This window comes from Hemitrygon akajei, chromosome 1 (assembly GCF_048418815.1).
Source record: "Hemitrygon akajei chromosome 1, sHemAka1.3, whole genome shotgun sequence".
NCBI classification, from domain to species: domain Eukaryota; kingdom Metazoa; phylum Chordata; class Chondrichthyes; order Myliobatiformes; family Dasyatidae; genus Hemitrygon; species Hemitrygon akajei.
In genome coordinates, this window is record NC_133124.1 from 105,339,622 (window position 1) to 105,365,693 (window position 26,072).

At 40.8% G+C, this 26,072-nt stretch overlaps 1 protein-coding gene across 2 annotated transcripts in view; it reads left to right on the top strand.

Moving 5' to 3' along the window:
• Positions 1 to 26,072, top strand: part of LOC140729291 (ALS2 C-terminal-like protein) — a 93,113-nt gene that overhangs the window by 37,868 nt on the left and 29,173 nt on the right. For both annotated transcript variants that reach the window (XM_073048900.1, XM_073048908.1), the window contains 6 exons: positions 12,166 to 12,276; positions 16,140 to 16,210; positions 17,478 to 17,544; positions 20,423 to 20,625; positions 21,887 to 21,952; positions 25,375 to 25,470. In XM_073048900.1, coding sequence (XP_072905001.1) covers positions 12,166 to 12,276; positions 16,140 to 16,210; positions 17,478 to 17,544; positions 20,423 to 20,625; positions 21,887 to 21,952; positions 25,375 to 25,470 — 614 coding nt within the window. The remainder of the gene's footprint in view (positions 1 to 12,165; positions 12,277 to 16,139; positions 16,211 to 17,477; positions 17,545 to 20,422; positions 20,626 to 21,886; positions 21,953 to 25,374; positions 25,471 to 26,072) is intronic.

Below are 26,072 nucleotides of genomic sequence, written 5' to 3' on the forward strand. Positions count from 1 at the left end.
GTATAGTGAGGGAATAATATGGGGTCTAAGGACGCGGCATGCAGGTTAGCATTGCTGGGGAGAATTGTGGCAGATCTATCCCTGCCTATGCTTACTGATAGCCGTCTGTTGGTTAGAATGTCTAAGGTCCAGTTGCAGAGGGAGTTGCGTAGGTCTAGGAGTTTGGAATTTTTTTTCACCAGAGTGATAGTGGTCTTCTGAAAATGGGTGAACATCTGATTGTAGTAGGGAGAGTATTAAAAATATCTGCAAATGCCCCTGCCAGCTGATCTGCAGGGAATCTGAAAGCACAGCCAGGGATTTCATCCAGGCCAGTGCATTCTTTACGTTCACTTTCTGACAGCTACGATAGCACTGTGGGGACTGGTGGTTGGAGGCTTATCAGGACGGATAGCATCACTACATTCCTACCCGGTTCAACACGTGCAGGAATTTCATTCGTAACGGAAGAGAGAAATCATTGCCACACTGCTGTCATACTGACTTCATACTGTGGCCTATAAGAGCATGCAAACCTTGCCACAACTGGTTTGGGAAATGCATATTGATGACTATTACCATACCCTCATGAATATCATCTCACATCCTGTTATTAAGAGCATATTTCCAGCATCCTTCTGTTTTTTCTCTAACCTGTGAACTACTTTCTAATCCAATCACAAAATCCATGCACCAACATTGCCTCTAAACCCATGTCTTTTATATGTACTAATTGATCATGCAGGCTAATTTCATAATTCAAGTATTTTCTCACAAATTTAACTTGTTGATCCTTTTGAACTAAAACAGTAAGGAGAAAACTCCTGATACTTGTTGGAAAAGGCTCCGAAGCATTCGGGCTCTCATGACCAGACTATGTAACAGTTTTTTCCCCCAAGCTATCAGACTCCTCAATACCCGAAGCCTGGACTGACATCTTGCCCTACTGTCCTGTTTATTATTTATTGTAATGCCTGCACTGTTTTTGTGCACTTTATGCAGTCCAGTGTAGGTCTGTAGTTTAGTGTAGCTTTCTCTGTTTTTTTTTATTACGTAGTTCAGTCTAGTTTTTTGTACTGTGTCATGTAACACCATGGTCCTGAAAAACGTCTCATTTTTACTATGCACTGTACCAGCAGTTATGATCGAAATGACAATAAAAGTTGACTTGACTTGACTTGAAATGTTTTGTGTGAAAAGGCACAGCATGCTGTCCTTCACCTGTCACTCAAACTAGGAGACAAATAGGTGATTTTACTGCTTCTTTTGGAGAAAAGCAAAGACAAGGCTGACTTTTTCACTTCCCTTTCTCTACACAATCAGCTAATTCTGTTGCGCTAACTTTCGAATTATGCAAATCAATTGTTTTTCATAAATGAGCTATTTTCTCATTGCTTCATCAAAAGGCAACACATGCTTGTGATGAGGTATTTCTTTGTGTTTTGGGAAGTGGGATTGTAAAAAAGACAAAATGGCCGGTGGCATGCAAATCACATTTTCCACAACCCCGCACACTCACTACATCACAGTTAGTGAACTGTCTGTAAGTTAACTGCATAATGGTATATGGAACCCTGGGATAACAGAACAAAGGGGGACACACACAAAATGCTGGTGGAACGCAGCAGGCCAGGCAGCATCTATAGGAAGAAGCACAGTCGACGTTTTGAGCTGAGACTCTTCGAACCTGATGAATTGCATTCTATTAAATCCTTTGTCTAACTGCTTTTGGAAGGCCCTGATATTCTTCCTAAGGATATTGCGTTCAGAATTGGGGAGTGTACTCCAGCTGGGAGTACACCCTATATATATATATATATATATAATGAAGCTTGGATATAATATGCATCACATAGAAAATACTGAATGAACTCAGCAGGCCAGGCAGCATCTATGGAAGAGCAAACAGTCGATGTTTCCAGCCAAGACCCTTTTTCGAACCAAAACATTAATTGTTTACTCTTTTCCAAAGATGCTACATGACCTGCTGAGTTCCTCCAGCATTTTGTGTTTGTGGCCTGGATTTCCGGCATCTGCAGATTTTCTTGTGTTTGCAATTGGATATAGCATACATAGTTTTAAAGTCAACCTCTTTGTAAGTGAAATGCATTGTATGCATTTTTGACAACCATCTAAGTTTGTCATGACACCTTCAGAGATTGGTGTACATGCATCTTCAGATTCATCTGTTCTTGTATCCCTTTATATTATTTATTGTGTATTTTCATTCTTTTCAAAATTAATCAATTAATTTCCCTGCACATTAAGTTTTATTTGTTATGTGTCTCCCCAGTTCATAACTACTTGTACCACTTTATTGTGATGCATCTGTTGATGCCACACATATCAGGCCTTCCCAGTTTCATCTTGACTTTGGGTGCTCTCAGTATGAAGTTTGTACATTCTCCCATGACTTTGTGGGTTTCTTGAAAGCTTCCAGCTCCTTCCAGATCTCAAAGATATTTGAATTGGTTAATTAGTTTTTGTAATTTATGTAGGTTGATTGCAATAAGAATCAATGGGGAGATAAGACCATAAAACAAAAGAACAGAATATGGCCATTCAGCCCGTCGAGTCTGTTACAAGAATCACCCCTTGTAATAATGATGAGGGAGACACACAGAGTATCTGTAAATAAGAACAAATACCTTTATTGTCCCAATGGAAGAATAAGTGAACTTACACAACTGAATACCTGTGTGTACACCTTCTAAGTTTCCATGAGACCATAAGATATAGGAGCAGAATTAGGCCATTTGGCCCATCGAGTTTTCACCACCGTTTCATCATGGCTGACAGAATTTTCCTCTCAGCTCCAATCTTCTACCTTCTCCCCGAAACCCTTCATGGCCTCACCAACCAAGAACTTTTTTGACCTTCCATGAACAGTCAAAGAATGGAAACTATAATGCCAGCTAAAAAAAGAAGTTTCTGCTGTTGGCCTCATGTTCCTTGTAGTCCCAATTTGAATCTCTGCATCTGTGTGGCACCTGACATCCACACTGATGAATCTCCTACAGAGTCATCACTGTCTTGTATATACAAACCTCTGCTTTTATATTCATTCCTCACCAATTCAAATAATGCATTCCAGTGCCATTGGCTAGGTTACATGTCTGACTTTTAACACCTTTTTATTGGCTCTGCTCCTAGCCAGCATCTATTTGTGGCTCTCTCCAGCAAGTGACAACAGGCAATTTATGGCTCTTTGTTCTCTTCAAAAACCAGCTCAAATCACACAGGGCAGGCACAGACCCCAACAATCACAAAGCTGCATGTCACATCCAATCAACAAACACCTTGCAAAGAACTTATTTTGAAGTTATCCCTAGTCCAGCAGATAACCCAAGGCATCATCATGCCTACTTTAAAACGCATATCAAGCCAAGCAACTTCATCTCACAAAATGGAAGATACAGAGTCTTTTCATTAAATAGCAGCTTGCATCTCCTTCCTCATGGCAAGAACAAAGACAATAGGCCTGTCCTTGATTCATCTGAATTCACTGATCCATAGCCTGTGGTTCTTTCTGGCCAACTTGCCCCTCCTCTTGATCCAAAGACATTTATCTAAGGATCGCTATCCTCCTCCATTCTGTTGACTACACGTAGGATTGCCATGAACCCCCAGCAGGTGTGCAACACTTAAATGATACAAAGATAAAGGTAATCATTTACTTATTGAATTCATACACTCTATACAGACAATCATCTTCTCCGTATTACAAAACATTATCCTCTTCCACTTGCACAGCTTCAGCCTTTCACCTTCTAAGGTGATACAATTAAACAATACCATTATCAGATTACATGAAATTGATATTACAGCAGCATGATTTATTATCCTCATCCATGGATGTATTTGATTATTTGATCCCCAATTCCAAAGTTTATCCCAAGAGTCTGCGTTACTCAATATGTCATTTGCTTTAGCAGCATGTCTTATAGCTTTTGTATGTTTAGTCCATTGATGGATTATCTCCTGTGTCTCCTCCACAACTCATGTCCTGTCAGCAGTCAAATGAGGAATTGATGGTAATTTGGTAACCACATACTCCCACAAATGTCAATCCGTATCAGTTCGTAGGATTGTAAGCTTCTTCTTCACTACCTTATCCATTGCTGGGCTGAACCAAAGTTCATCCTCCAATAGTCAAATCTAAAGCCATGCTCCTAATAGCAACATTATGACGTTCAAGGATACTATTTCCATCCTTTGGTATAACTCGTTGTTACTGTTGCTATAATACATCTTCCCAACAATGCATATTGTAAGAAAAACTCATTATTTATAGTTAGATTAGACAATGACTAATTCTCATTACTAAAACCACAATTCAGAAGTTCATGTCATGTAATCTCTACTGGGCAAGCCCACTGGTCTCCTCCTTTGATGATATCTTGATAAATCTACCCATTCCCAATAGCATGTGTTAGAATATCCAACTCTTCTCATGATATTTGTGAACTCTTTTCAAAGAGTAGGTTAAATTATTTCCATGTTGAAATATGAAATACTGCACCAACATAAAACATTGCTTTATTGTAATCACTGGTACCCTTTACTCTGTTGGTTAGTACAAGTCTTCTCGTATGACACAAAGGTACCTTTCCCAAATCCCTTGTTTTAGTTGTTCATCTGATACCCAATTTGATCTTTGATGCACATCAAGTTGTATCCTGATAATTTTCTCCAGTAATATTGTACTTTTTCTGCTAAAGGGTCCATATCTGATTTCCGAATTCTGCTTTATCTAAAATGTCAACTGTTGCTACCCCCTTGCATAACATGCTTCCAATAATTCCAATAGTCCTTTCTTCTTTCTATTTTGGACTGTCTTAAACTCACTCCTGCTTAGTTGTCTCCCAAGAAAATGAGTGAATAACTGTCCCATTGTAGACGAGTACCATTCTGGTACCATTATTTCAGTTAGATTAAAAATTACCTGCACTTGCTGGTACCCTGGTACCACAGTGACAAATTCCCCTGTACCTCCTAACACTAATCCTACCCCTTCGTGTTATGTTGGGTCTCAGTACATTTATACTCTGCTGTACTTTCAGCTACTTGAGGTTGTAGGGTAGTTGATTTTGCATTATTCCTGTGATATCAAATTACACAAGTGTAATTTCCACTCTTATTTCCAGTTTCAAATTTCAATCATAAATCACTTTGTCCATAGCTTCTATACAGTTTTCTTGCTCATGCAATCCAGGCTCCCAATTGTCTGTGGACTTAAGCCATCCATCCTTTTCCGTCCAATTCCAATTCAGGATAGAGAAGGCTGGAATAAGCATGTTTTTCCTTTTCTTTTATTTCTTAACAAAATTCCCCTGATTCTCAGACTGAGAGGACAGAAAAATGTTTCCCTTGTCACATTTGTCACCATCTACTTGGAACAGTTTTTCCAACCCCAAATCGTACAAATCAGGATTACCATGTTCATTGATTGTCAAGTCTCCAAAATGAAAGTCATCATGTACTTCAATTGTTACGTGCTGCTGGTGATAATTTTCCTGTTTCAACTGTGTGATTATGGTTCACTTTTATCTGTAGAAATCAATACCCTGTATATTGATGGACTTGCTTTGTCCGTAATTTCATTGGGGCCCCCCAAACATTGGATTTAAAAATGAGGTGGAAAAGTATATTCTAATCATCACTTCATCCTGGACAATTCTATGGGACTGACTTTTGAGTCAAAGTAGGGTTTATTCTGTTGCATTTTCTTTCATAGTTGATGGGCTGCCATATAATTGGCCTTTATTGCCATCTCTACCAATTATTGTACCTACTTTTCAGACACCAACCCATCTATTTTGGGTTTTTACAAGTCTAATCCTAACAACACCTCCAACCCTCTCATGTCCCTTTCAATCATGTTTATAAGGAGTGTAACACATTGATAAAGCCACTGTATTCCTTATTATCATTAGTACATAAGGCAGAACTACTTGCTCTGTTGTTCCATGTTGTTGCACCATTCTGGCCATCATATTTTTTAATGTGCAATTCATCCTTTCCAGAATTCCACTAGACCGTGGTCTATAGGGCATGTAAAATCTCGGCCTAATTCCTAAAGTTGCCATATCATCTTACATTATCTAGGCTGTAAAATATGTGCCTTGATCTGATTCAGTACTCTGAGTTGATCTTTCATGAGGAAAAACACTTCCCAATGAGATTTTTGCTGTGACTTTGTGAAAGTATCATAAATGATATGAATGGACAGGAGGAGGAGTATAGGAAACTGATACAGGACTTTGTGATATGGTGCAACTCAAACTACCTGCGTCTCAATATCACCAAGACCAAGGAGATGGTGGTGGACTTTAGGAGGTCTAGGCCCCATATGGAGCCAGTGATCATTAATGGAGAACGTGTGGAGCAGGTTAAGACCTACAAGTATCTGGGAGTACAGTTAGACGAGAAGCTTGACTGGACTGCCAACACAGATGCCTTGTGCAGGAAGGCACAGAGTCGAATGTACTTCCTAAGAAGGTTGGCGTCATTCAATGTCTGCAGTGAGATGCTGAAGATGTTCTATAGGTCAGTTGTGGAGAGCGCCCTCTTCTTTGTGGTGGCGTGTTGGGGAGGAAGCATTAAGAAGAGGGACGCCTCACGTCTTAATAAGCTGGTAAGGAAGGCGGGCTCTGTCGTGGGCAAAGGACTGGAGAGTTTAACATCGGTAGCTGAGCGAAGGGCGCTGAGTAGGCTATGGTCAATTATGGATAACTCTGAACATCCTCTACATAGCACCATCCTGAGACAGAGAAGCAGTTTCAGTGACAGGTTACTATCAATGCAATGCTCCTTAGACAGGATGAAGAGGTCAATACTCCCCAATGCCATTAGGCTTTACAATTCTACCTCCAGGACTTTAGATGCATATCATATTTTTTTACTGAGTTAAGTATTGTATGTAATTAGTTTTGCTACAGCAAGTGTATGGGACATTGGAAAAAAGTTGAATTTCCCCATGGGGATGAATAAAGTATCTATCTATCTATCTTAAACTACCAGAATATATTTGTACCCTCCTGGTGTGTGTGGCAAAGGTCCAACATAACCTGCAAGTTAGTCCAAGGCCCTTCTACTGGCCTGGAATGTCAGAGGGCTCCTTTCTTTACATTTCTTTTTAATTCTGCATCTTCCTTTTGCTCCTCAGTTTACCTTAACCTTTTGCTCCTTCTCTCTAATCAGTAGTTGCCATACCCACCAAGTTAAAGCACGTTGGTTCACTAATGCAGTCTTCTTATTGCCCTTGGGATAATTTAGACCGAGCTTTCGTCTTTATGATTCTGTATTCTTTCACTTCAATTCTTCAAAGTATACTGCAACAGAGCAGCAGATCAGAGGGGCTTTCCATTAGTTGAAACAAACATTCTTACTTCCCAAAGAGGCAAATATTCTGTAAGCCTATTACAAAGGTTCTCACTATCAGAGTGTTTGACTGGTCTGGGCAGAAAACATTTTTGGTGGCTAACCACATATGCTCCAGCTGTCACTTCTGCTGCCTGTGCACTCATAGTGTAGGGTAACTTTATAGCTATACTATTGCTTTTATAGTATGGCCATATTCATTCTCTACATACAGTATGTACCACACACAGTTCTCCTCTCATCCATCTGTACTGACAAGGAGAATTCCACAAAAAAAGTTAATCAGGTGTCTTTGTTAGAAATGGACCCTCAGAATAATTTGCTATTATATCCTGACCCCATGCGGTTCTCCAATACAATACCAACCATCTGCAAGGGAGGTAGAAATTTTAATACCCTTTACAGCTCCTTGTTGGTCACCTAATTACAGGAAAGATATTAATAAGGCTGAAAAAGTGCAGAGAAGGTTCACAAGGATGTTGCCGGGACTTGAGAAACTGAGTTACAGGGAAAGGTTGACTAGGTTAGGACTTTATTCCCAGGAGAGTAGAAGCATAAGGGGAGATTTGATAGAGGTGTGTAAAATTATGATGGGTATAGATAGAGTGAATGCAAGCAGGCTTTTTCCACTGAGGCCGGGGGAGAAAAAAACCAGAGGTCATGGGTTAAGGGTGAAGGGGGAAAAGTTTAAAGAGAACATTGGGGGGGGGGGGCTTCTTCACTCAGAGAGTGGTGGGAGTGTGGAATGAGCTGCCAGTTGAAGTGGTGAATGCAGGCTCACTTTTAACATTTAAGAAAAACTTGGACAGGTACATGGATGAGAGGGGTATGGAGGGATATGGTCCAGGTGCAGGTCAGTGGGAATAGGCAGAAAAATGGTTCAGCATAGCCAAGAAGGGCCAAAAGGACTGTTTCTGCGCTGTAATGTTCTATGTTTCTCTGGTTCTATCTCAGCCCTACAGTGCCAAGGCTGATTGACCAAAACATTTTAATTCAAACATCCAGTAGTAGCTAGATAAATGTTGAAATGCTGTTTGAATCAGTCCAATACTTAAATTGAACTTCCATTTGCACTTTACATACAAAACACTGGTTGCTTCAAAATTATTTTCCAAGCGATCTCAAACTCAAAATCAATATGTCAAAAGACTTGAACAATATATTCTATATTCTGTAAAAGAAAACAGTTTTGTTAGTAAAAGCAATTTTTAGGATTGGTCCCCAAATGTTCCAATCTTCCCAAAATGTTAAGTTCAAATTTCAAATTTAACTGACCACCAATGAGCAAATTCCCCCAGAAATATCTGGAACAGAGATGCGCAAATTTCTTCCTCAACCCAGGTTACAGCTGGCCAGTGTGGAATCCGAGTTCCTCAAATTCAATTCCATGGAAAACGAGTAAAGAAACACAAACCAAAAACACAGACAGGACAAACAAAAATCCATGCTTGCGCTGTCACTCCTTTAGAACCTTCCATACGTAACTGCAAAATTTAAAATAAACAGTTACTTAGGACCTCGAAAAGCTTTCACACATGTTTCAAAAAACCAGAGAGGGGGAAAAAACTGCTGGGTAGGAACCCTTGACACATTAACAGTTTGACATTATTAACACACTGACACACACAGTCTCCTAAAGGCACAATCTCTTAAAATACACGTCTCTAGCTCCGTCTCTCATGGATTCTCTCTCTGAAATGAACTCAGTACAGCCACACTTGAAACATGCAAACCATTGACACTTTAAATCCTTTCAGAAAATCTCTTGTCCCCAAGGGTTAAACTGTTACCGAAATATTCAGTTACAATCCGACAAAACTGAGGAATGTATTACTCAAAGTATTTAAAACACAGAAATGTTCGAAGTAACAACATTTAACAAGTTTAAAGCATGAAATCCTCACATTAACCAAAATTCCAACATACTCTGACCCTTCTGTAGCTCCAATCTCTGATTTTTGTTAGGATTTAAATTACATGAACTGTCTGCTGTACAGTTCGGGCATTACGACCACAGAGTTAAGCACTGTTACTGCTCCCGACAAGTTTCCCTGATTGGGTGAAGGTGCATTCTAACACTTCTACAATTACTTCCCTTCTACAATCTCTCCACTGGCTCCTGTCCTGACCCGCATTTCCCCACACGAAACTGTATTCTATGTATTTTCTTGAAGGGAAAACACTTTAGCTGCTCCTGGAGTATTTCCAAAGTTAAAATGTAGCTCCCTCACTTCCTTCTCCCATGCTCTAATAATTTCCTTAATTACCCATGCCTCAGTATGTGTAGGGTGACTGGGATAAAACAGTTCCAACATTTACAGTATTTATTTGTTCGTGCTATTGGGCGCTAATGTTCTTAACCATCTATGGGTAGGTTCTGGCTCTAAGTGATCGCGATCTAATGTTGATCCATATAGTCCTAGGAGCCCCATCCGCAGACGGGACGCAAATGCAGCAGGGTGCTCTTTCCTCTGGTAACACTTACCTAACTCGTCTAGCGGGTCCCCGCAGTTATTACCCATAATAGTCAGTATCACATCCTTTAACGCCTCTTTTGTGGGGGGGAGGGGGTGGGTGGGCTCTCGATTAGAAGGTCCTCATCACAACCATATGTGGTCACCTTATCTGGTAAATCTTGCCAATCCATATCTCCATATTCACTCTCCACGCCTCTTTTAGATCCAAAAACATATTATTTCTCTCTGTGTAGCAATTTGGTCCTTCAGCTTTTGTATCTGTTTTTAATACTTTGTATGATCGCTGGTATTGTGTTTCTTTTCGTGTGCTGTACTGATTTCTGTAAGACATTCAGAGCTGCTTTTAAATCACTGCACGGTTTCTTTAATCCCTCCAATTTGTTTTTAGCGAAATTAGCTTCTTCCTTCTGGTTATTCCTTTCTTTAACCAATTTCATATACACCAAATCCATAATCTCTGTTCCTGCAAATCCCTAACTTTTCCCTTAAGTGTTTCTACCACCTTTTGGAGCCTTCTGGTCTTCTAAATTATGCCGCTGCACCTTGCTGATATTCTACCATTTCCTGTTGTAATCTATCTCGCTCAGTTTCAGATTTTTGCGGACTTTGCAGGATTTCTGTAGTAATCTTTCTCGCTTGGTTTCTGCTTTTGGCCGACATTGCAGGATTTCCTGTTGTAATTAACTTCGCACAGCTTCTGCTTTTTACCGACATTCCAGGATTTCCTGTTGTAACCTATCTCGTTTGACGTCAGTTGTTTGCTGATGCCATGTTAAATCCGTAATGAGGCAGGCAATTGCTGCTGGTTTCTGCAGCTGCTTAAATTCCTTGTCTGACTATTTCCCTTTAGCTTTTTTAAAAATAGCTTCGCCGCCTTCACCGTTGGAATCGCCTCCAATCAGAACAATTCAAGTCCGACTTGCAGAGTTCCGGGCACTCTTCACCCTGGGTCGGTACTAACTAGCTACCCAGTCCCAGATCTCTCCATTTCTCACCCGCGAGGATCCATTCGAGTCTCCTGCTGACAAAACGGAAGGCTTACCCAGGGATGCCGTTTCGATTACAAAAATCAATCCTTGTGATAGTGATCAGGGAGGCGCACAGACAATCTGCATTTACCAACTAGTACCTTCATTGTCTCAACGAAAGAACATGTGAACTTGCACAACCAGCTGCTAAGCTTCCCTGACCTCCCATGAGCAGTCAAAGAATAGAAAATATATTACCATTTTCCGCAGTTAGCCTCGTGTTCCTTGTGTATCCGTGCTACCTCCCATCCACCATGGTGAATCTCTGTCAGAGGCATCCCTGTCTTGTACATCAAAACCTCTGCTTTGTAGTCATTTCTCTCCAATTCAAATATTTCATTTCAATGTCACTGACTACTGGTCATCTATCTGACATTTAACACCTTTTTATTGGCTCTGCTCCTAGCCAGCATCCATTTATTGTACAGTACTCTCATTTATGGCTCTTTGTTCTCTTCAGTAACCAGCTCTAATCACGCAGGGCAGGCACAGACCCCCAAAATCACAAACCTGCATGAAATGTCCAACCAAAGAACACCTCACAAATAACTTATTATTTGGAAGTTATCCCTAGTCCAGCAGATTACCTAAGGTATCATTGTGTCTACTTTAAAACACTGATCAAGCCAAGCAACTTCATCTCACAAAATGGAATACCCAGTCTCTTCATAAAATGGCAGCCTCCATTTCCTTCCCCATGTCAAAAACAAAGGCAATTGGCCTGCCTGCTTCCACTGTTCTTGATTCATCCAAATTCACTGATTTGCAGATTGTAGTTTTTTCTGGCCAACAAGTCTTTTCTGCTATTGGATCAGGGCAGATTTATTTTCCCTCACAACCCCATTCTCCTGCCTTCTCCCCGTAACCTTTGGGTTCTTGATCATTAAGGGTGTCAATCTCGGCTTCAAATATACCTAATGACTTGTCTCCACAGTCGTCTGTGGCAACGAATTCCAGAGATTCAGCACCCTCCTGCTAAAGGAGTTCCTCATTTCTGTTCTAAAGGGATGTCCTTCTATTCTGAAGTTGTGCCCTTTGGTCCTAATCTTTCCCACTGTTGGGAACATCCTCTCCATGTCCATTCTATCTAGTCCTTTCAATATTCAGTTGTTTTCAATGAAATTCCCCTTTATTCTACTAAAGCCCAGTGATGATGGAAACACCCCAGTGTGAAAAAAAATAATGCAGGGAAAGTGGAAACACATGCCTGGAAACCAGCATGGACCCAAATGATCTTCTTTTGCATCTCTATAATTGTATTACTATTGCTGTTATAAGCCTGACTCTTCTCTTTCTAGGACCTCTTATTTCTTCCAGAACGCCGGTTGCGGGAAGAAGGCAACACCATCTCAGCATCAGGTCGCGATGTCAGGCTCTTGCTTTTTGACGACAGTCTGGTGGCTATCCAGGTAAAGATTACTGCATTCAGTAAATGAATCTTTGACTCACACGCACAAAGAGCATTGAATACCTGAGTGTATTATAGGCCACAAGTTAACACAAAGTTTCAGATATTTAATAGGAATTGGATGCATGCAGAAAGCCAGAATAACATTGTTCCTGGAGTCTGGTATGAGTGAAGGAGGTTTGAAAATAACAAAGACAACTTCAAAATTTGCGGCATTCATGGGCCAGGACATAGTAGTAAGTACAAGATAATGGAAATTGTCTACAGGCTTTGGGTGAGCAGAAGTTTAAAGAATTTGGAAGATAGTTTCATACTGAAGAGCATTGTGACTGTAGATTCTGGAGGTTTCAAAATCATGCTTCAGTCATTCAGCAACAAAAGAACAGAGACAGGAAAAGATGAACAGTATCATAGAGTTGAAAGTGCATAACAGTCCTTGAAAAGGAGTGGGGTTGAAAGCTCAGCCCAGGAAACAACATTAAGAATATTTAAAAACACAAAATGCTGGCAGAACTCAGCAGGCCAGACAGCATCTATGGGAGGAGGTAATGACGACGTTTCGGGCTGAAACCCTTCATCAGGAGTTGTTGTCACTACCTCCTCCCATAGATGCCGTCTGGCCTGCTGAGTTCTGCCAGCATTTTGTGTTTTTATTTATTTCCAGCATCTGCAGATTCACTCGCGTAACATTAAGAATATTTAGTTCAGTCTGTGATACAGTCAGGGATTAAGTTCATCATGTAAGGAATGGAGTGTATGGATGAAAGTTGATATCATGTAATGAAAACCCAGAAACAATTTTGCAAACTAGCTAATACTTAAGCTTTCAACAATCAATTTTCCATTACAATACTGTTATGTGTTGCACATGAGATTGAGACCCATGATAGCAATTCTAAGCCCTTGAGTTTACCAAGCACTTTTCGTTTAATAGCATGCCTCTTAGTGCTTCACCAACATCATCAAGCAATTTGACACTGTGGCACATCAGAAAATATTCACTTGAACAAAAGCTTTGGGGGAAATAAATTAGAAGGCAGTTTTCAAAGGAAAGAATTTTGGTGGTAAATACCAATAATTGGAGTCCTTTCTTCTGTTTAAAAATGGAGATCCCAAGTGATCAGAATTGGAAGAGCAGATATATCTTGTAATGTTGTTATTCTGGAGGAGATTAATGAAAGGAAGGGAAGGTGTAATGGAAGGATTTGAAATGGAAGAGCATTTCATTGTTGAAATAACTGGCTAAGTCAAGAACTGAAGGGTCATAAGGAATGGAAAAGTGCAAGCTAAAACATCAGAAGCAGATTTTTTGATAACCTTCGGTAGTGATGACTCTTTGGTAGGGTTCTTCATGGTGAACTGCAGGCTCTTCTATTTACCAAGGGAGTTCACTGCTATTGTGATAGTGGCTGTCCACATCTACCTCCGTCCACCCGAGGGGAAGTGCTGAGTGAGCACTGTGGTGCCTTTAGTGACACTTCTTTATTGTTGCTAGCAACCTCAGCCATGATGACTTAAAAACAGTTCTGCCTAATGATGACTTTCTGCCAGAGGTGAGAATATATTAGACCAGGTTTATACTAACATCCCTGCTGTGTACAAAGCTGCTCCTTGTCCTCACCTTGGGTTCTCTGACCACTTATCTGTATGTTAATTCCTGCACTGATTAAATGAGTTAAAACAGTTCAAAGGGAGATAAAGACCGGGACAGAAAGAGCGTCCTCATCAGTATGGGACAGTTTTGAAACCACGGACTGGAGCAAGTGCAGGGAGGTGGTTGCCTGTGACCATCACGTCAACATCAATGAATATGTGAGGTCTGTGATGAGCTATGAGAAGTGTGTTGAGGATGTCACTGTTATTAAACATATCTGTGTGAGGGGGGAGGGCAAATCAGAAGCCATGGCTGACAGCAGAGGCCTGGATGTGGCTGAGAGATCAGGGAGTAAGACAGCTCTCAAGTCATCAATGTACTGCCATTTCTGTGACCCCAGAGACACGAGGCGCACATGGCAGGGCATTCAGTCCATCATGGACTACGAGTCCACCCTGCACATAGACGATAGTGATGCTTCTCTTTCTGATAGGGTGATAGTATTTTGCGCTCAGCTTGATATATGGAGTGATGTGCCAGTGAGAAAGACCCCGCCCCCTCCCCTCACGGAGCATGCACTCTATCTGCTTGCAGTTGATATGAGGAAGACCCTAGCCAGGGTCAGCACATGTAAAGTTGTGGGGCCTCATAATGTACCTGGTCACGTGCAGCTCAGTTAACTGAAGTTAGAACCATGGAACATTACAGCACAGAAAAAGGCCTTTTAGCCCTTCTTGGTTGTGCTGAACCATTTTTCTGCCTAGTCCCATTGACCTGCACCTGGATCATATCCCTCCATACACCTCTCATCCATGTACCTGTCCAAGTTTTTCCTATATGTTAAAAGTGAGCCCGCATTCACCACTTCATCTGGCAGCTCATTCCACACTCCCACCACTCTCTGTGTGAAGAAGATCCCCCTAATGTTCCCTTTAAACTTTTTTTCCTTCACCTTTAACCCATGTCCTCTGGTTTTTTTCTCCCCTAGCCTCAGTGGAAAAAGCCTGCTTGCATTCACTCTAACTATACCCATCATAATTTTATATACCTCTATCAAATCTCCCCTCATTCTTCTATGCTCCAGGGAATAAAGTCCTAACCTATTCAACTTTTCCCTGTAACTCAGTTTCTCAAGTCCCGGCAACATCCTTGTAAACCTTCTCTGCACGCTTTGTCTGTAAGTTCTTACAGACATCTTCAACATCTCTGTGGAACAGTCCACTGTAGCCTCAGGTTTCAAAGCCATGACGAGGCGGCTTAGGGAAAGAAAGTAGAGCGGCTGGTAGAATGGTGCAAGCAGAACATGAATCTCAACATGGATATAATGATGGTGGGCTTTAGGTGCAGGCTGACCACTCCTCACTGCACATACATGGCTCCTCCATGGAGAGAGTCCAAGTTCCTGGGAGTGCACTTTACAGGCACTCTCACTTAGTCCTCAACACCACCTCTTTGGTTAAGAAAACTTCCTGAGGAGACTGAGGTTGCTCCCACCCCCCCCCCCCCATTCGAACCAATTTTGACAAGAGCACCATTGAGAGTGCCCTGACAAGCTGCGTCACCTTCTGCTATGGGAATTGCAAGGCACCTGACCACAAGTCACTACAAAGGATTGTGAAGACTACTGAGATGATCACTGGGGTCAGAGTTATTTATTAGGAGCGCTGCATGTGTGGCACCCTTAGTGTCGTCAATGATCCTTTCTATTCATCCAACAATGTCTTTGATGACCCCCACCGTCAGGCAGGGGGTATTGTAGCATTAGGGCAACAGCTGCTAGGATGGAAAACAACTTTGCCCCCCGGGTCGTAAGACTACTGAACTCCCTTCCACCACCCAGGTCTCATCACGCATGAAAGCACCAGTGGTTATTCAGTTTACTTTTTAACTTGTGTAGGAAGTGTATCTTTTATTTGTTGATTTACTAGTGGTTATATTACTTTATGTGTATGTTTGTTAGTTATATGTACTGAGTTGTGTATTTTGGTCCGGAGGAGTATTGTTTCATTTGGTGATATACATGTGCACAGTTGAATGATAATAATAACTTGAACTTGATGACCTTACACTTTTGGGTGTTTGGAAAGTGGGAGGACAGCTGGGCACGAATTCTCTCAAGGAGCGGACAGGAGTTTCAGCAACAGATGAACTGAAGCAAGGTTGGTCCAGGAGAACTACACATGGGTACTGACGTTGATGTGCTCTGATAGTTTCTTAGCTACCTGTGGCTTATATATTTGTTTTCCAATGACCCTCTTCTCTTTTGCTAGGGCTCAGAAGCCAGCAGCTACAAGCTCAACACAGTCTGGATGGAAAGACTGGCTGACACTAGCTCTGAAAGGTGAGCAGACAGGGATAAGCAGATTGTAAGTGGAATCAGCTCAAAACATGCACAGGGAAGGAGTGTGAGGTCACCAGGGGCAACTTACAGGCGGTATCCACACTGGTGTGCTGCAGCATTATTGACATTTATGTACAGTATTCCTTCCCATATATTTTTGGGCCTTACATATGCAGGCTTTATGGTTAATTGTGTGGTCATGACAGACTCCAATTACGTGCACTGTCCTTGAGCCTGGTGATACGTACTTCCAGAGTTTTGCATCTTCTGCCCAGTGGGAGAGAGAAGAACAGGGAATGTGCAGGATGGGTGATTATGCTGGCTGCCGTATCGAGGCAGTGAGAAGACTGGTTCCTGTCAGTCCACAACTCTGCAATTTCTTGCAGTCACATGCAGAGCAGTTGTCATACCGAGCTGTTATGCACCTAGACAGAATGCACCGATAAACATTGGTAAGAGTTGAGGGGGACAGGCTGAATTTCTTTAGTCTCCTGAGGAAGGCATTGGTGAGTTTCCTTGCCTGTGACATCAACAGGCTTGCACCAGGGCTACTATTGGTGAAGTTCACACCTAGGAGCTTGAAGTTTTCAACACTCTGAACCTTACCACTGTTGGTCTGGTCAGGAGCATGTGCACCATCTCCCTTTCTGAAGTCAATATCCAGTTTAACTCGTCAACGTCAAGGGAAAGGTTGTTGACATGACAGTGTGTCACTAAACTCTCTATCTCTTTCCTGCACTCCTATTAATTGCTGAGATGAGGCCCCCGGCAGTGGTATCAGCTGCAAACTTGTAGATGGAGTTTGAGCAGAATCTGGCCATGAGTGTATAGGGAGTAGGTAGGGTGCTAAGGATGCGACTTCGTGGAGCACGAGCATTTAGAATAATTGTGGTGTAGGTGCTGCTGCCTATCTTGACTGACTGTGCTCTGTCAGCCAGAAGGTCAACAATCCAGTTGCAGAGTTGCAGGCTCCAGAATCTAATGATAAGTTTGCTTGGAGTAACAGTACTTTCTTCAGTTATCCCTTGAACAGAGATTATGTTGCACCTCTCCACCTCACACCCTACACACCCCACTGTCTTCCCTGAACATATTCGAGAAGAGATACTGTTGTGTGTAGAAAGAGGGCAAACACAGTGCAAGGTCATTTGAAAAACAGAAAACTGCAGAGGAATTGTACGCTGATCACAATGGCCATCTGGTGACAGCTACTTTGGTGATTGAGAGTAAGCATCCCTAGACATAAATGTATTTCTATTTTGTCCAGGAATCTTTTGAAGATCATTGTTCCAGAGGAAGAATTTGTACTCAACATGCAGGATTCCAAGAGTATGGTAAGCATAGATTTATATCCTGAATTGTATCAGCAAGTTATGAGAACTGTTGGATCTGGTGATTCTGTGATCAAAAGGTTCTTCAGGAATCAAGAAAGAGGCACAAAACTTTGATTACAGCTGTTTACTAAGTGTTCCAAGAACAAAGAAAGACAAAGCAACAAGAAGTTGTGGTCATCCTATACTAAAAACTAAATCAGACTGAAGAGATATCAGCTCATTTGAGTGATAGGAAATAGGCAGGTTCAGTGGTGTGACATAGATTGCAGAAAAACATAGAAAAATACAGAATCAGCTGCACCTTACTGGAAATTCACTGAACATTCACACACTTACAGGTGATCATACGAAGATTACTAGCAGGCACAGGAAAGTTAAGCTACAAGGAAAATGAAAGAAAAATAGCAATTCCACACTCTAATCCAACATGGCTTTTCACTTCAGGTGATGAATCCGAAACAGGCCTAAAGGTTTAGGAATTTGACTGTGTGATAAACGCTAACACATTTATTTAGATGTTCTTCATGGGTATTTTATGTCAAATCTCTTTGCTAGTTTAGTGGGTGCTCAAAAAGCACCTGGCTAGTGCTTCTTTCCCGAACAGGAACGATGACTACTTACTTATCTCCTGTTGCTTGTGGAGGTCTGTGCTTTAATAGGACCCCTATAAACAGTGACCACAGCTGGAGTAATCCTTCAGCTGTGAAAAACATTGAGATACTTTGTAGATGAACAACAAAGTCAGTTTTTCCCTTTGCTTGATGTTCCTAATGACACTCAAAATTGTTTTTTTTTTGTGTAACATTTGAATCTAGCAGAATTAATTTTAAGATATGCAAGAATGTATATAGAGGCAGGAAGATGTTAGGTTAGTATAAAAGCATATCTGGTATTCAGGAAGAAAGATTAGCTTTAGCTTTTTTTGTCACACATACATTGAAATATTGAAGCATACAGCGAAATGCGTCTAATCACTGAGGATTATGCTGGGGAGCTCATGAGTGTTGCCGTATTTCCAGCACCAACATCTCATGCCTACAACTCATTCACTCTATCCATTTGATTTTGGAATGTGGGAGGAAACTGGAGCACCTGGAGGAAACGCACGTAGTAATGGGCAGAACTTAGAAACTCCTTTCAGACAGCAGGGAGAATTGAACCCCGATTGGTGGTTGCTGGTGCTGTAAACTGATACGCTAACCTCTATGCTACTGTTAGTTTGGTCTATGTGTGTTTCTAGAATAAGCAGTGCAGATAATTTTCAAGTGTTCCTCGTTCTGTGCAATTAGGGATGGACAATAATCACTGGCTTTGCAAACTTCATCTGTGAACAAATTTCAAACCATGGAACTCTTTCTAGAGTATAATCAGAAAGGAGGTATCCACACAGTAGAACTAATTTGATTTCAATCTATCTGTCCAACATGGTATTGCCGGTATCAAAAATAGACCTGCTCAACTGAATGTAACCATGGGGTGATGAATAAAAAGAATTTGAAGGGAAAATACTTCCAAGAGGACCACAACCTCTTTGCGTGTATCAATGACCTGGAAAGCTATGCTGGCTGGAGTCAGGGCCTTGTGCTTTGGCTCTTGGTAGGGTCACCCATGCCGGAAAGGTCAAAGGGTAAAGGCCAGACAATGCCTGGTCAAGACCAACAACCCTGACTGGTCAGATAAAAGTTATGGAAACAGCAGTAAAGAATCCTTCTACTTTTGCATGCAATGGTATTCCTGAGTTTACAACTAGACGGCACCTTACAGGGCCTCTGAAGGGCAGTAGAATTATGGGAGATAAATAACAACTTGGCACTGTCCCGTTAAGGTAGAAATGAAGACTCTGAACCAAACCTGGGGCACAATAGAGAAGAAGACCAAGTACATACTGAGATGGAGAACCTTAACTGCTGTCCTAAACACCAGTGGCGTAATGAGCAATAAAAAAAAAGAAGTGAAAATAAAAATTTATTTTAGTTCACCCTGAGGAACCAGAGTGTGACCTCTGGTACTCGCTGCCACTTGTGAGCTTTTTTTAGCCAACGATATACTGTCAACCAGAGTTGATGAACCAGCAAGAAATTCATTAGAAAGAGCCCAAGGAAAGATCAGATATTTCTAGATTGATCAGGATCAGCCCTCAACTGCTCAACTTAGTAAAGTGATCTATTTTCATCTTGAATCCTATGCAGCCTCTGAATTGAAAGTGCTGCTCAATATCCACTGTAAATATCCTTCAGACCGCTCAAATATCCCTCAGTTCATTTATGTATGTTGATTATGCATTTGTTTAATTGAAACTGGTGCAAAAATGATGGCAGAGGCTTTCTGTCCAGGCACATGTCTAATATAGGCCTGGGTCATCTTTGGAAGCACCCTTGCTCCTCTTGTAATAAGGTTCCAGAGTGAAACCCCATTTTAGGAGCAGAGTTGATAAAATCCTACAACACACACAGAATGCTGGTGGAACACAGCAGGCCAGGCAGCATCTATACGGAGAAGCACTGTCGACGTTTCGGGCCGCGATCCTTCGTCAGGACCTAATTATCCTAACTAATCCTAACTAGGATGAAATCCTAGTTAGTTTCTTGATAAAGGGTTGAAAACAAGCTGCATTGTAAGCTGCTCTCTCCAAGATCAGACCTGAAAAAGAGTTTTTGGCTCCCCACTGAGGTAATATCAAAGATTCAACAGCTCTGTCCAAATAGTAAGGCAATTAAAGTATTAGTGCAACAAAACAGGGAAAAGATCAGCAGCTTTTGTACTTGTATTTAAAAAGTTATTGATTTTACAGTAGCAACATGTAGCGTTTGAAAAATCATGAAAGAAGCAATATGAACACAAATATTTATGCTGTCTGTTTTGCTCTTTTGGTGCACAGGTGGTGTGGGTCTGGAAGCTGAGCCAAGCTATTCGACAGTTCTTGGATGGCAAACTAGATTTCCCCTTGTGGGGTGAGAACAGAACTGAGAACTCCTACAACGTGCCTGCTTGTCGTTTTGCTGCCTACAATTTTGTCAACAATCCTCGATTTAAGGATGGGACCTATGAGGGAGATTGGTACAATGGAAAACCCCAGGGCAGGTATAGGCCATTTGGAGTTTAATATTTTTTATATAAAGTCTACCAGATTGGGAAAAAAATACTCAGAAGTGGGATGTTTGCCATGAAAATATATGTTCTGAATAAAATTAAATTAAGCTACCTATTGTACCTTTACTGATCTGTGTTATGTAGAATGTAACCTCCTTTGCACATGGTTATTTAAACTGTGTTTTTGTATTGAGCAAAAATATGCAGGTATCCATTAAATACAATTCACTATAAGGAGTAGAGAGAGAGAAGAGTATTGATTAGACAATACAACACTGAAAGATTGATAAGCTGCAGGGTGTTACTGAGAGTCTGACTAAAAGGTGAGAGGAGGAAGTTTAAGGGGAATGTCCAGGGCAGGTTTTTTACAGAGAGATTTGTAGGTGGCTGGCATATGCTGAAGCAAGCAGATACTTGGGCTGTTCAAGAGCTTTTAGCTGGGCACATGAATATGCAGATAATGGAAGGATGTGGATCATGTGCATGGTAGAAGGGATAGGATTAGTTTAATTTGTCAGCATTGTGGGCTCAAAGACCAGTTGTGCTATCCTGTTCTATGGATCAAAGTCTAGTTTGATTTTACCCTTATATGCACAAGTACGTGTATTCATTGGTGCAATGAAAAACTTACTACAGTAGTATCACATGCATACAGCATCATATAAGCAACATTCACAAAAGAACATAAGTCATACAGGATTTTTCCGAGAAAACAGAATAGTAATACAAAAGAAGTCCACTTCAGTGTCATAGTGTTGCTAAACTGTAATGATTAGGGGTTTTCCTGTTGGTTCAATAATTAAATGGTTGAAGGGAAGAAGCTGTTCTTGAACCTGGTGGTGTGGGACCTGAGGCTTCTATACCTCTTGCCCATTGAGAGCTGCAAAAAGATGGTGTGGCTCGGATCATGGCGATCTTTGATGTTAGGGCTGAGGCAGTGCCTCCTGTAGATACCACCAATGGTGGTAACAGAAGGTGATAGTTCTTTCTAAGATTATACTCAGATAGTGAAAGTAAACAATGGTTTCTATGCTGAAGTAAAGGCTTCATTCTGTTTTTGGACCCTTCGTAGAGGGGTTATCAATCCCAGAGGTGCAGGTTGTGGATTCTCAATTTTCTGATCTATGGAAACTTGAATAAGGCAGATGTGGATTAAGCACCTTCATTCCATCTTTGCTATAACCTTGCATTTTCCAGAACAATTGCAGCATGTCAGTGCAATGGTCATTAACTGATATTTTCATTGCTTCAGTGGAATCATGAAATGGCCATGCGGGCGAAACTATGCTGGACAGTACGAAGGCGGTCTGGAACAAGGGTAAGTAATGCCTAAGCCAGCTGTCTCCACTGACTTATTATCAGATGGCTTTGCCCTTGACTTGCTTTTATGGTAAGAAGAATCATTGGTATTGTCAGCTTGATTATTCTCCTTTCTTCTGTATGCCTTCAGTCTTTCAACCTCACCTAAAATGATCCAAACTTTTGCTGTTTCTGGATTCTGCTCACTGAGCATTCTCCTTTGACTAGAATGATCAAGGTTCAAAAAACTCTAATCATGTAGCATCCAAATGTATTTCATACTAGGAATATTCAGCCATTTGTCTGAATTGTGCAATAAAGTCCATTGCATGTTTCACGTGGAAACTTGATTGTTTTTTTAGTTTTGAGATTAAGATGAGTCACTTGTACTGTTCGACTAGCTAGACCAGTCCCTTAATTGTCTTATCCTTGGGCTTGGGTGGGCCCAGCAGGACTTTTAGTAACTAGCATGACTTAGCACCCACGGATGTGAACAGAATGATGTTCTTTCCTTCTGCTATATAAATTGTGATTAAAAACTATTCCATCTTTCTGTATATTTACTTCTTCAATCTATTGAGTCTAAATAACCACTAGTGATTGTCTTCATCTGACCCAACACAAACAGTGAAAACCCAAATCACAAAGTCGGTGAAATTAACTTGATCTCCTCGGCTCCAGAAAAATAACTCCAAAACCTTAATAAGTAATCAGAATCATAATTGGGTTTGATTTCACTGGCATATGTTGTGAAATTTGTTGTTTTGCTGCAGCAGTACATTGCATTCATAATAATAAAAAACTATAAATTACAATAAGAAATGTATATAAATGATAATTAAATTAAATACGTAGTGCAAAAAGAGAACAAGAAAAAGCAAGGTAGTGTACAATGGTTCATTGCCTATTCAGAAATCTGTTGGTGGAGGGGAAGAAGCGGTTCCTGAAACCATGCTTCTGGGCATTAACATCTCTGAAGATCTATCCTGGGCCCAACAATTTGATGCAATTACAAAGAAGACAAAGCAGCGGCTTTATTTCATTCAGAGCTTGAGGAGACTTGGTATATCACCAAAGACAAATTAATTTCTACAGACGTTTCATGGAAAGCATTCTAACTCCATCTGGTATGGAGCGTCTATTACACAAGATCAGAAAAAGCTGCAGTAAGTTGTAAAAAGCCTAAAGACACACACTCACATCAGCACTTGTTCCTGTCTAATCTTGTTCTTCTTAGTTGCCACTTAAAAACAACATTTGTGATTCAACAGTTTAACAGGTGGAGCTCGATATGTATGGAAACACTTATTTTGCATGCATTCCTCTCTGCAAGGAACTGGAAACACCTGGCTTATAAGTGATTTCATTTCTGACAGTGTCTTTAGGTTATTACAATCCTGGTAATGCTATTGTTTTTCTACTCCCATGTTTTCTCCTTGAAAATATCCCTTAATGAGAGCCATTTTGAGCAACTCTTAGCATCTGTCCAAATAACTCTTTTATTTGTCAATTCTCCTGTCTAGAACATCGAATATTTTACAATTTTTATGTTGTTGTATAAATCTAAGTTCTGCCGTCATGGTCAGAAACTTTGCCCAAACATTTACTTTCAATCGTGACTTGAGAGCTTGTTGAACTGATCAAAATCAGAATCAGTTTTAATACCACTGGCATATCTCCATACTTACAGAGCTCCACCTGTTAAACTGTTAAATCACAATTGTTATTCAGCAGCAGTACATTGCCATACATAATAATAAAAATGGCAAATACAGTAAGTAATTACAGGTGTATATATATATAATGTATATAAATATATATAATACCTAAAAACTAATGCAAAAAGAGAAAGAAACAAGTAGCGAGGTAGGGTTTATGGGTTCAATGTCTTTTCAGAAATCTGATTTCAGTGGGAAAAAACTATTCCTGAATCACTGAGTGTGTGCCTTCAGGCCCCTGTACCTCCTCCCTGATGGTAGCAATGAGAAGAGGCCACGTCCTGGGTGATGAGGGTCCTTAATGATGGATGCTGCTTTTCTGAGTCATCACTTTTTAGGTCTAGGGTGCTGGGGAGGCAAGTATTCATGATGGAGATGAGCAAGTTTACAACTTTCTACTGCTTATTTCGATACTTTTCAGTGCCCCCCCCCCCCCCCCCCCCCCGCCATACCAGATGGTGATGCAGTCAGTTAGAATGCTCTCCTCGGTACAGCTGTAGAAATTTGCAAGTGTCTTTGCTGACATACCAAATCTCCTCAAACTCCTAATGAAATATAGCCACTGCCGTGCCTTATTTGTAACTGCATCGATATGTTTGAGCCTAGGATAGATCCTCAGAGATATTGACACCCAGGAACTTGAAATTGCTCACTAATTAAATGAAACATTCAACTTACTCCTGAGTGAGGCAAACATTTTGCTCTGATAAATGAAATGGAGATTTGCTTTATTTAGCTAAGGTTGCAATTAGTGGAAAAAAATGACAGTGGCACAAAAATATGATCAGTGTGGTACATAGGATGTACTATATACACTATTTCTGGGGTTCGTGCCAATGTGGACATTCTCCTTTGAAGTCTAGATGAAGGGTCTCAACCTGAAATGTTGATTGTCTGCTTCCCTCCATGCTTCCTGACTTGCTGAGTTCCTCCTCCATTTTGTACATTTCTCCTTTTAAAGCATTGTAAAAACATATCTAATTGATCAAGCTTTTAATCACCCATCCAAAACACGCTCTGTGGCTTATTGACAAGGTCCTTTGATTACCTAGAATACCTTGAATATTATTGTTGTATTAATGGTACAAACTGCTATTTTCTGTATAAATGGTAGTGCCAAAATTTGGATGAGTTGCTTCAGAACTGAATGATGAAAAACCTTTTTGAAACAGCTCTAATAATTTGATGGAGGAGGTGGGAAGAAGTGGGAATCTGCAGAATAAATGTAAGTGGTCCGTATTTATGTCACCATTTTGTGTGGTCCTTCCTAACCAGCTGGTCAGCAAGATGGGTTGGCTGATTCTCTTTAAAGTATTGGTATGGCTGCAGAGTCAGAAAGGGGAAGAGAACATCAGTTAACTCTGACATGAGGAGATCTGCAGATGCTAGAAATTCAAGGAGCACACACAAAATGCTGGTGAAATGTAGCAAGCCAGGCAGCATCTATAGGAAGAAGCACAGTTGACGTTTTGGGCCGAGACCCTTTGTCAGTTCTGACAAAGGGTCTCTGCCCGAAACGACAACTGTGCTTCTTCCTATAGATGCTGCCTGGCCTGCTGCGTTCCACCAGCAGTTTCTGTGATCATTGAATTCTGGCTTAGTTAGCTTTGCAGAACTTTGAGTGAGAACAAAACTAGCCCTTGTATGACCACGTGAATGCTACTGTTACACTGATGCAATGTTTCAATGATATGATTGAAATTCTATTGGTGCTTTGTTCCAGGTTTGGTGTATATGTCACTCCTGGAGGGCCAGAGAGCTTTGACTGTTACAAGTGTCACTGGAAAATGGGAAAGATGCATGGTTATGGCATCTGTGAGTAAGTACGACTAGTTCTCGATTCGACAAAATGGTCCGCTCTCAGGCTATAGTATAAGATCAGCTTGGATGACTTAAACCCCAGCAACTTTTATGATCTGTGTTAAATTAGCTCACTTATTTCAAATTGAGTACTAAGTTTATGCCCAAATGCTAAATGTATTCCCTCAACTAAACTAGATTATCTGCTCCATAGTTGCCTTTCCATTCCCACCTCCCCTCCTCCTCCTTAAACAGTGATCTTGGAATTACATTTTTTGAATCCATTGACATTAAACAGGAAGATTGACAAATTGTGCCTGAACTATTTTCTATGCTGGCTATCCTGGGTTCTGCTCAATTTGTGCAGATCTAGTATATTCTGCACAGTCCTATCTGAACGCCCTTCTATTCTACTTCCACTTTAGTTTTGTGAAAAAATATCTTCTGTAATGCTTTAATTAGCTTAGTTCTAATTTTAATGTTCAAGGAAATACGTTTCTTAGTTTGTGTTCACAACTGACACAGTCCAGTGTTTGGAAAGTGAAGCTAGAAAATTATGTTGACTGTCCATTTGAAAACATCCTTTTATATTCACATTTATGGCTGACACTTGGAGAAACC